This window comes from Miniopterus schreibersii (genome assembly GCF_964146895.1).
Source record: "Miniopterus schreibersii genome assembly, chromosome: 3".
Lineage (NCBI taxonomy): Eukaryota > Metazoa > Chordata > Mammalia > Chiroptera > Miniopteridae > Miniopterus > Miniopterus schreibersii.
The window spans coordinates 11763979-11775842 of NC_138103.1; the positions used below are offsets into that span (position 1 = coordinate 11763979).

General features: G+C 44.8%; 1 protein-coding gene across 2 annotated transcripts; it reads left to right on the plus strand.

The window, feature by feature from the left end:
* The first annotated feature begins 1565 nt into the window (after window positions 1-1565).
* On the plus strand, window positions 1566-11121 carry ZNF174 (zinc finger protein 174). 2 transcript variants are annotated; one of them, XM_081131094.1, is made up of 4 exons: window positions 1566-1621; window positions 2105-2776; window positions 3785-4007; window positions 7504-11121. In XM_081131094.1, the coding sequence occupies exons 2-4, from the start codon at window positions 2369-2371 to the stop codon at window positions 8103-8105; spliced, it is 1233 nt and encodes a 410-aa protein (XP_080987220.1). In that variant the 5' UTR covers window positions 1566-1621; window positions 2105-2368; the 3' UTR covers window positions 8106-11121. The 2 variants fall into 2 exon arrangements, with proteins under 2 accessions (XP_080987220.1, XP_080987219.1); XM_081131093.1 differs by lacking the exon at window positions 1566-1621 and having other exon boundaries at window positions 1628-2776.
* Window positions 11122-11864: the final 743 nt, after the last annotated feature.

Below are 11864 nucleotides of genomic sequence, written 5' to 3' on the forward strand. Positions count from 1 at the left end.
AAGGACCTAAAGCACTAGAAATATGAAAAAATATAGTTTTCTCCCAGCAAGATTTCTCTCTGCTAATGAATTCCTCAAACTCTCATGTTCCCCATGTCTGGGTTCTGTCCCTGCCCTTCCCCACCCTCAAGGAGCTTGGACCCACCTTTCCAATTGTCACTTTCTCTTAGAGTAAGTAGTATGTGAGTACCTCTTGATTAACCTCTTTATCACTATGACACCCTCCTGCCTACCACCACCTACACAATGTGGATGACACGTGACGGTTTTGTTTTGCTGTATGTTGCCACTCCCTCCCCACCCAGCATTTCTTCCCCACTTCTTATAGCAGCATCTTCCTTTTTGAAAGAGCTCCTCTCTATCCTATCCTCTCTGGTGGGAAAATTCATTACAACACTGTTCTCCCTACCCTAGGGGTGGGCATCTGAAAAAGGTTGGGCCTGTCAAAATTCTGAGATTGACTTATAGGTGGGGAGGGAGGAGTTCAATTTCCTGGGAATTGCTAAGTTGGGAGGATGTAAAACTGGAGCTATCTGCAATTATGTCCCACTCAACATTCTACTTCTCCGCCAAAGGGGTGAGCCTGTTTACAGGAATAAATGGATTCAGGTTGCCTTCTTCCAAAGAACTTGGAACTGCCTTCATTTATATTACCTTTACATTTCAATATGGCACTACGGGCTAGAGATAGAGGAATCACACACATTGTTAGCAGTCCTTTTTAACAAAAAAGGGAGCATCACGTAGCTCCTCAGCAGCAAGGCCCTCCCATGCCCGTTTGCTTTACACATTTTCGTACATCCCCACTTTATCTGGAATAACTGAATAAATGCTATCCCAGTTTCGTGCAGAAGGCAAAGTCGGCACTCCTCTTGGCCCTAACATCCCATTCATAACTTTAAAACTCTCGTCTCTCAAAAACGTGTTTCCTTCTGGCGACGATCCACTCAGAGGAAAGCATGAGAATGGGGACCGGATTGATTTACTTCAAGGATGGACTGAGTACTCCTAATGCACTCGATGTTAAAAAGGTTCGGTCCTGCGGCTGAAGTGGCGCAGGGAAACAGCCGCAGGCTCCCGCTGCAGCGAGGCGGGGATGAGACGATCAGGGTCACAGGCCAGGAGGAGTCCGGGCTCCGGCACAAAGATCGGAACCTGGTCTGGTCCTCTCGGGAACAAGGGCCGACCGCCCTGAAAAGACTCCGGTGGCAAAAAGCACCCGGGCCAGCATGGTGCCCAGCTGCGAGCTCGAGGCCTGGAGCAAGCAGAGCACTCACCAGACCCAAGCGCCCCAGGCTATTCAAAATCGTTCAGCCGCCCGGCCAGAAGCCGCGCGCGCTCCTCGGTGTTAATCTGCCCTCTCCGAACGTGAGCGTACCGTGCCAACGGACTACAACTCCCAGAGTGCACTACAACGGCTGGGAACAGTTCCTCGCCAGCAGCGACAGATGTAGCAGCCAATAGACAGGAGAGACTGGCCCAACGAGCCAATCCCTCTATGGGGAAGGCGGGCTCTCCCATGGCGTAGTTCCTCCGCAGCCAGTGGGCGTGTCTGCGACTAGAGGCTTCTGCCCCGCCCCCAGCCCTGGCTCCGGGATTCTGGTTTCCTGTCCCTAGAGAGGTGAGTGTGCTGCAGGTGGGCGCGGGGGACTGTGCTGATGGTGACGTTGCCTTCCCAGGGGCCAGCCTGGGCTTGCACCGAGCCACGAAGTTGAGCCGCGCCCCGGAGTGCGGGAGCTTCGCCAAGCTCGGGGCCAGCTGGGGCGCGGGGCCCGAGCTGGGCGCTCTCCGAGGCCGGAGAGGCTGGGCCTTTGGAGTCTCTAGAACGAGCCCCCACCGTGTCTCCCAAGCCCTGCTCGCGAGCAGGAGGCTTTCGCTAACTCCTAACCCCTGGCTTGCGCCGCGGCCTGCCTGGGATCACCCTGTAGTACCGGCGAGATGCTGGAGGTCTGCCTAACCAGAATACGGGACAGTTGGTGCAGGCTAACAGTCTGACAACTTGAACTTTTCCTAGGGATTCCTGACGGCCCCTTAGGTCATATTGATCATTTCTTCTGAGACTTCTAAAGCTTATCGCTGAAATAAAAGCAGTATTTCCCCCCAGTTTCCTTTTAGGACGTTATGACTTTTCTCCTTCACAAGACAGTTCTAGAGACTGTCGGAACGACAGACTCTTTCCACTCCCAGGCACTGTGTTGTCTTCAGGAGTTTGGAGTCAAGGGCAGCGAATGAGAAGGCCCTGTCTGCATCCTGTCCTCAACATCTTCAGAAGAACTTCGTTTAGCATTTAGAAAGACCTCTCCAGGGCCATGATCCCTCAGGCTTGAGCTGTTTACAAGGAGAGAGAAGCTGTCTCCTGAGCCCCAAAATGGCAGCTAAGATGGAGATAACTTTGAGCTCTCAGACCCACATTCAGGCTTCCTCCAAGCAAGAGAGACACATCATAACAAAGCTAGAAGAGAAGCCGGGGATGGCTCTGCAAAAAGACTGCCCCGATCCTGAGGTCTCCCGCCAGAGCTTTAGACGGTTTTGTTATCAAGAGGTGTCTGGACCCCAAGAGGCACTCTCCAGGCTCAGACAGCTCTGCCGGCAGTGGCTGCAGCCAGAGATGCATACCAAAGAGCAGATTTTGGAGCTGCTTGTGCTGGAGCAGTTTCTGAACATCCTGCCCCCAGAGATCCAGACTCGGGTCAGGCATCGATGTCCAATGAGCAGCAAGGAGATGGTGACTCTGGTGGAAGATTTTCACAGAGCAGCCAAGAGACCAAAGCAGTGGGTAAGGAGGGTCTTCTTTAATGGTCCCCAGGATTTCTTTTTGATCTGGATAGTGTTTGGTCTCTGGAACCCTCCCTAATTAGAGGCCAGAAATTGACCGGATGGCTTCAAACATGTTTTCTGGCCTCTATTTTTGAGAACACCCCACTCCTTCCCTGATGTACCAGGTTTTCAGAAAACCCAGCCACTGGTCCTTCAGTGAGGAAGTAGAGGACCAAGTAAGGTTATTGGGTCTTTGCTGATAGATCTCCCCTCCATTCCTTTTGAAGTTTTCCTGCAATCAGGATCCTTAACAGACAGCCTAATCCTGTTGGGTAGGAATTTGATTTTAGGGGAACTTCATTGGACCTTGTTCCAGTCAGGTGCCTTGCGTATTGCCTTTGGATCAGGAAGTCACAGCTCAATTGGCTAGTATTCCTTCCAGCCCCCAGGCCCTAAAGTCAAACCAAAGTTGGGTCCTAAGCAGGAAGCAAACAACCACGTACTTTGGGGAATGGAAGCAGTTAGGGGACAGGAGTGGGGCAGTCCTTTTAGAGCCCACTACAACTGGGATCGCCTTACCAGGAGAGCCTTGGGTAGAATAATTTATTAGATAAAGATGGTTTTTAATGGGCCTCACTATACTGCCTCCCAGTTCTACAGAGCCTGTTTTCAGAAGAAGTAGGGAGGCAGGTGGGCATAGGGTGGGAGTCTGCTGAGCCCGTGTCATGGCCGACCCTGATGTCTGCGCCTGCCCTCTGATGACTTTGACTCCAGGCTTTGAGCAAGGCCTAAGCTTTAGGAGTATCCACTCAAGAAGTACTGGCTGATTTAAAGCAGCCTCATTCTTGTCATTCTCCATGTCCTTCCCTGTGCTTCCTTTGATAGTTTCAGCAGTCTTTATCAGAGTTTACCTCCAGGCCATTATCAGGAATACCCAGGGTAAAGGGGTCATTACAGAGCAGTGAGAGATCAATCTGCCTTCAGTCAGTCCTCTGGCTACACTCTAATGCCTAGGGCTTGTTCCTAGGTGGCCGTTTGTATGCAAGGGCAGAAGGTGCTCTTGGAGAAAACTGGATCCCAGCTGGGAGAACAGGAACTGCCAGATTTGCAACTGCAGACTCCTAGGAGATATCCTAGGGAGAGCTGTCTGGAAGAGGCTTCCCAGGCAGGACTTCAGGACCAGCTTAGCCCTCATCATTGGGGAAAATCCCCTCTCCTTCTGGAACCAGCCACCAAATTGGCTGGGGCAGGTAAATACTCTGTGCCTCCTCTCTCCCTCTCATCAGTATTTATCTCCATCAAAGCATTCATGGTTCTGAAAAGCCATAGGAGAGGTGTTATTTTTTAAAATGTTGTATGTAGTAGTATATCCTTTATTCCCAAACAAATTTTACTAATTAGAATGGTAGTGATACTACACATAAGAAGTATGGTTTTATTTTCTGTCAATGACTATTTGACAGTGCAGTACACAACAGGACTTTTCTAGTGCCTACTTTTCTATCCCTTTCAGAGCTTCCTGTAGTGAATTTAAGTCCAGATATGACCACTGATGAACTTCCATGCAAGCAGTAGCTGAGTTTCATCACTTAAAATGGTCCCATGTTTAGAAGGGGCCTAAAGAATGTTCTTTTCATTAGAGAGAAAGCTCACTCCATATTATTTTCTGCCTCTTTCTCTTCCTATGACATTTTCTATGCTTTAAACTTAATATATATATGTTTTTATTGATTTCAGAGAGAGGGAGAGGAAAAAAGAGAGAAATATCAATGATGAGAGTCATTGATAAGCTGCCTCCTGCACGCCCCCTACCAGGGATCAAGCCTGAAACCCAGGCCTGTAGCCCTGACTGGAAATTGAACCATGACCTCCTGGTTTATGGGTTGACACTCAACCACTGAGCCATACTGGCTGGGCTGTACTTTAAACTTTTGAGACCACTTCCCTAGCTATCTGTGGTATAATGCCAGTATAATTGTTAGCCCTGCTCCACACAGCCCTGTGACCTCTAAAACTGAATGACAGTGACACTTTGGCCAGTCTTGATGATGTGAATACAGGATATAATCAGCAGGTTTGAGAAGAGAGTTACAAGAAAACTGGAGCCTTGATCCCTTCAAATATGCTACATTCAGTGAAACCCTTTGGTTTGATTGTTCTCAGAACTCAAGAATGGAGAAGAAATGGGGCATCCAGTAGAAAACTGTTGTGACTCTCGCCCATGTCCTGCCCCATAATCTATGGCAGTCTCTATCAGAGTTGACCTTCAGGCCATTATCAGGAAATCCCAGGGTAAAGGGGTCATTACAGAGCAGTGAGAGGTCAAGCTGCCTTCCATCAGTCCTCTGGCTGCGCTCTAATGCATAGGGCTTGTCACGGTCCTGAATAAAGTACACCATACACACTCCCTTCTACCTCAGCAGAAGGAACTGGGTGTGTGTGTGCAGTCTCTATGCTTTCATTTGATTCCCGAGAGAGTAGATTCTCATGCTTCTCATCCCTAAGATCCAACAGGGTCTTCCTTCAGAGCTGCACGGTCCAATATAGTTGCCACATGCAGCTGTTTAACTTTTATTTATTGAGATATAATTAACATACTATAAAATTCACCCTTATAAAGTGTGAATTTTAGTATAATTACACAGTTGTGCAACCATCACCACTAATTTCTGAATATTTTCATAACCTCAAAAAAGAAACCCATACCCATTAGCAGTCACTCTCCATCCCTCTTTCTCTAGTCCCTGGCAACAACTGTCTACTTTCTGTCTCTGGATTTGCCTATTCTGGACATTTCATTATCCAGAATCATACAATATGTGCTCTTTTGTGCCTGGCTTCTTTCACTTAACATATTTTTTTTAAGGTCCAAACATGCTGTAGTATGTGTCAGTAGTTTATTCCTTTTTAAGGCTAAATGATATTAAGTGGACATTTTGTTTATCAGTTGATGGACATTTGGGTTGTTTCCTCTTTGGGCTATTATGAATAATGCTATTGTGAATATTTGTTTACAAGTGAACATGTTTTTATTTCTGTTGGGTATGGAGTAGAATTGCTGGGTGATATGTTAACTGTGTTTAACTTTTTGAGGAAATGCCAGACTTTTCCAAAGAGGCTGTGCAATTCCGTTGGGTCTATGGGATTCCACTTTGTTTACATCCTTGCTAACACTTGTTATTGTCAGTCTTTTTTATTATAGCCATCCTATTAGGTGTGGAGTGGTATCTCATGGAGGTTTTGAGTTATTTCTCTTATAACTAATGATGTTGAGCATCTTTTCATGTGTTTATTGGTCAATTGTATATAGTCTTTGGAGAAATGTTTGTTGGGATCCTTTGCTCATTTTTTTTTTTTTTAATCCTCACCCGAGGATATTTTTTCCATTGCTTTTCAGAGAGAGTGGAAGGGAGAGAGAGAAACATCAATGTAAGAGAGACATTGTTTGCCTCCTGTACATGCTCTGATGGGAGCTGGGTATCGAGCCTGCAACCGAGGTATGTGCCCTTGGTTGGAATTTAACCTGGGACCCTTCAGTCTGTGGGCTGATGCTCTAACCACTGACCACACCAGCCAAGGCTCTTTTTACTTTCTTGATAGTATTGTTTGAAGCACAAATGTTTTTAATTTTAATTAAGTCCAGTTTATCTGTTTTTTCTTTATCTGCTTATGTTTTTGGTCACATATCTAAATTACCATTGCCTAATTTGAAGTCACAACGATTTATACCTATGTTTTGTTTAAAGAGAGATTGGTTTAGTTCTCACATTTAGGTATTTGATCCATTTTGAGTTAATTTTTGTATATGTTGTAAGGTAGGGATCCAACTTCATTCTTTTGCATCTGGAAATCCAGTTGTCCCAGCACCATTTATGGAAAAGACTATTTTCCCCCATTGAATTGTCTTGACAACCTTGTTGAAAAGCAATTGATCATAATTGTGTGGGCTGCTTATTTAAATTAATTAAAAGTTTAAAGTCCAGTTTCTCAGTCACACTAGTCACATTTCAAGTACTCAATAGCTACATGTGGCTAGTGGCTGCCATATTGAATAGTGTGCATGCGCTCGCAATACACACACGCACATACATATTGCCCACATATCAGGAATTCTATGGGATAACACAGCTCTAGATCCTCTGACTTGCCCACAGGCCATTCCAGCTCATTTCCATCCTGATTCTCAATCCTGTTAGTCAGAAGTTGGTAATTTCTGTAACTAGGATGCATATCTAATCCACATTCCAAGTTCCAAACACAAGTGCTGTCAATTTTATAAGGAAAGAAAATTCCACATTTACTGGATTTACCATTATTTGAAGAAAAGGTGGTGGTCATTTAGTGTCCATGAAGAGAAAGTGTACTTGCAATGTTGAAACTCCAGCGCTTTCTTCTTTTCATTCCTTAGTTGATGTTCAGGCCTTATGGGTTTGCTCCTCCCTATTTCTCCTTTCCTAAGCCTTTCCTAAAGTTAGGAAGGAGGGAAGGGGTTGGAAAACTTGGTTCCTAACTTTAATATAAGTCAAACCATACCAGGAGCCTGTTAACTTTGCAAATTTCCAGGTACCACCCCCCAGGGATTCTATTTAAGCAGCCTGCTTGTTTGGCAAGTTCCCAGATGAGTCTAATGCAAGTTGTCAGTGGAGGACCACAGTTTGAGAAACCTTACAGTATATTTCATAACTCTTTTGCTGAGGTTTTTTTCTTCGAAGCCCAAAAAATGAAACATATTCTTTCTAATTATAGAGGCCCCCAGAACCAAAAGTGAGAACAAGGAGAATCCACAACAGGAGGGGGGTAAAGGAGCAAAGCCATGTGCAATGTCACCCAGCAGATCCAAAGGGAATGGTCTGCAGAATCCTGAACCCAGAGGGGCGAATATGAGTGAATCCCGGTTGTCACGGAGGCAGGTCAGCCCCCCAAATGCTCAAAAGCCATTCACTCATTTCCAGAGACATTGCAGGGAACTGGAATATATCAGCAGCTCCCTAAAAAGCCATCCACTGAGAGAGCTGAAGAAAAGCAAAGGAAGTAAAAGAAGCCTAAGCAGTCGTTTGCAACGTCTTAGTCACCAGACGACCCACTCAGTGAAGAAACCTTACAAATGTGATGACTGTGGGAAAAGCTTCACATGGAATTCAGAGCTGAAAAGACACAAGCGAGTCCACACAGGGGAGAGACCCTACACATGTGGAGAGTGTGGAAACTGCTTTGGGCGGCAATCAACTCTGAAACTGCATCAGCGGATCCACACTGGAGAGAAGCCATACCAGTGCAGCCAGTGTGGGAAAAGCTTTCGCCAGAGCTCAAATCTTCACCAGCATCACAGGCTTCACCATGGGGACTGAAAGCAGAGCTTTGGTTTTCCTGTTCAGAAGGAAGGCATTTATTTGTGTTTCTCCTTCCCCTTAATTGCACATAAATCACAAAGACTGTCTGCATGACTTACAAGGAAAGCAAGAGGTCCCTGAGGAATGATGGTGCACATTTCAATGTTGAGGGATCCCAGACCATGCACAGTGACAGGATAAAGAAATGGCATGTCTGAGCAGTGGTTGAAAGGGAACTGGAGTGTCTGTTGGAGAGTGGGGTTTAACTACTGAGGGAGCATCAGTATGATCCTGCAGGTGTCCCCACCCCATGTTAAATATTTCCTGCACTACTTTATTTATCCTCAAAGATATATTCTATATATAGTTATACATTTGCTATTATATCAGGCAATCTTTATCATGCATACACTTCTTTAATAAAGATGGGTGATACACAAGAGTTTCAAGGCAAAAGTTCATTGGAATATAAATCCCCTAGTATTCGTTATGAAATTCCTGGCTGTTCATAACAAAGGACACATGAAGGGAGAATATGAACATGTTTGTGTGAGGAGAGGGTTTCCAGGTAATTGGACAGTGCTGTTAATAAAATAAATAAACACACACACACATATTGAGGGATCTTTTTATATCAAAGCACCCTTGATTTGGAAAAAGAAAATCTATACAGCTGCTGCAACCCGGCCCAAGCCATAGGGAAAAGCTACAACCAGAAGCAAGTAGTGGATATAGACTGCTAAGAAGATGTCAAAGGGAATCCTTACTATCCTTTCTCACTTAGTCCAGTAGCTTTAATAACAAAATGATTGGGGTAATGAAAGTGTCCTAAAACTGGATCAGTTCAGTACATTTATAAAAATGATTGAAATGGATTAACTGTATATGTAATTTAAGCCAATATGAAGTTTCTAAAAATGACAATATATAAAACGTTAAAGTCCTGGAACTAGGCCTGAGAGATCATCTAATCCCATCCCTTTATTCTCTCAAAGTAGAAATTAAAATCCAATCATTATACAATTTTTATTCACCCTGGGCAAGCCAGCTGATCTCTGAGATGAGAGAAAACTTTTGGTAGATGGGTGCACTACCTCAAGCATCGATATCCTAAAGTCACTACCAGTCACCGCAGGGCTGTGGCCTGAGCTGTCATTACCCCTCTCCAGCAGAGGGTCAAGTGCACACACCTGCATCCCTGCCTTCCAGGTATTTGCACAGTTTCCTTTGTCCTTAGGACCTGCCACTCCCAGTTCCCTCCTCTCTCATCTCAAGAGTTGCCTGTTCTGCAAAGCCTTCTCTGACAAGTTCTAGGCATACTTAGACTTAATGGCATGTCACTCCCTGCTCTACTCTGCACACCAGTGGTGCTCAAACTGGGAGTACGTTTTGCCCCCCAGAGGACATTTGGCAATGTCTGGAAACATTGTTGGTTATGACCTGGGGGAAGGAAAGATAGTTCCTAGCTCCTAGTGGTAGAGACCAGGAGTATGGCTAAACACCCTACAGTGCACAGGATGACCCCAACAACAGAATTATCTGATCCAAAATGTCAATAGTGCTAAGGTTGGGGAACTGCACCATACACAAAAAAGATCTTTAAGGACAAGAACCTTGTTTTACCACCATTTTAGCTGTTGGACTTAGCCCATATGCAGCCAAGAGAAATAAAAAAATAGGTGTCAGTAACTGAATAGCTAAAGGCCGCTGCTTTACCCTCAAGGTCCATTTCTGCCTGAATCAGAGATCCTGGTGACAATCTGTTGAATGCAGTGGATGAAGCCTCTTGTCTTTGGGGCAGAGGTGGACTTAATGGAAGTCCAGTGGCCTTTGTCATAACTTTTGGTGGCCCTTTAGACTAATCCATGATCACCTCCCCAATAACTATATTAGATATTAGAAGAGTTTATCTGCATTATTAGGCCTGGACCATCTGGTGCCTCACTCCTATCTGGTGCCTCTCACTGGTTAGGGCCTCTTGGTTTCTCATTCTGTTCCTACCTTGCCCCTCTCTTTTCCACACCAATTTCATTGTGTTTGGGTTTTTTTAAATATATCTTTATTGATTTCAGAGAGGGCAAAGGAGAGGGAGGGAGGGGGGAGAGAGAGAGAGAGAGAGAGAGAAACATCAATGATGAGTCATCATTGATTGGATGTCTCCTGCACACCCCCAGCTGGGGATCGAGCCTACAACCTGGGCATGTGCCTTGACAGGGAATCAAACAGTGATCTCCTGGATCCTAGGTTGATGCTCAACTGCTGAGTCACGCCCCGCCAGGCTCACTGTTGTTTCTGAATAACTTTCCTAATCCTATTTATGTCTGTATTAATTTCCTATGGTTGCTGTAACAGATAACTACAAACTTAGTGGCTTCAAACATCACAAACATCTCTTACAGTTCCAGAGGTCAGAAGTCCAAAATCAGTTTCGTTGAGCTGAAATCAAGGTGTAAGCAAGTCTGGTTCCTTCTGTGGGCTCTCAGGGGTGAATCCTGTTTCCTTGTGTTTTAGAGCTGCTAAGTGGATGCTTGTATTCCTTGACTTGTGGCCCCTTCCTCCATCTTCAAAGTGTATCCCTCCAGTCTCTGTCACCACATCACCTTCTCCTCTGACTCTGACCCTCTAGCCTCCCTCTTGTAAGGAATATTGATTATATTTGGCTCACCTAGATAATCCAAGATAATCTCCCCCATCTCAAGATCATTAATATAATCACATCTGCAAAATCACTTTTGCATATAAGGTAACATTCACAGGTTCCAGGGATTCAGGTGTGGACACTTTTGGGAGGCCATGATTCAGCCAAACACACTCACCTATTGAATCAACTTGGCTAATCAAAGATCTTTTCTAAATGTGGAAGAACGTAGATTTCCACTTTTCTTATAAGAGTTGAAATAAGAACTCTTCCTTAAATAAGAGCTTTGTTTCTTTGGTATAGTTTGAGCCTGTGTGTATGTGTTTTCTCTCTTCTGATTACAAATCAGTAACTGTTGAATCTTAATGTCTGTGGACCTTGAATAAAGGTGACAAAATCACCACTCTGACTATCACTCATTCCCAAAAATTGATGCTACCTCAACTCCCCCAGCCATTTTCCTTTAGCAGATAAGGTGATGAGTGCCTGTGAAGGTCTGAAGGCCTGGAAGAAGGCTCTTGGGCATCCAGCCACATTTGCAGGTCTGTACTCAGTTCTTGCTTTTTGGTTTTTTTTTAAATATATCTTTATTGACTTCACACAGAGAGGAAGGGAGAGGGAGAGAGGTAGAAACATCAATGATGAGAGTTGTTACTGATTGGCTGCCTCCTGCATGCCCCCAACTGGAGATTGAGCCCGCAACCCAGGCATGTGTCCCGACTGGAAATCAAACAGAGATCTCCTGGATCCTAGGTCGATGCTCAACAGCTGAGCGACGCCTGGCGGGGCAGTTCTTGTTTTTTAAATCCTCATCTGAGGGATATGGTTTTTTTTTAATTGGTTTTAGAGAGAGGAAGGGAGAGAAAGAGAAAGAGAAAGATTGATGTAAAAGAGAAACATCAATTGGTTGCCTCGTGTACACACCCCTTCCTCTCTAAAATCAATAAAAACATATTTTAAAGAACATCTTAAAAAAAAAAAGTTAACCTTTGTCAGGGATAAAATCTACTCAGGCATAGAGTTCACCTTAGGTGAGACAGGCATACATAATACCCTCTTAAGAGTACATCAATTTCCAGTCTTTAGAAATGATAGTAACATATACTAATGGAATTTCATAAGTAAAATTGTGAATTGAC

Coding starts and splice junctions, on each gene's coding strand:
- ZNF174 (XM_081131094.1), top strand. CDS start 2,369: ATGGCAGCTAAGATGGAGATAACTTTGAGCTCTCAGACCCACATTCAG. Junction 2,777..3,784: donor CCAAGAGACCAAAGCAGTGG/GTAAGGAGGGTC, acceptor GCTTGTTCCTAG/GTGGCCGTTTGTATGCAAGG. Junction 4,008..7,503: donor CACCAAATTGGCTGGGGCAG/GTAAATACTCTG, acceptor TTCTAATTATAG/AGGCCCCCAGAACCAAAAGT.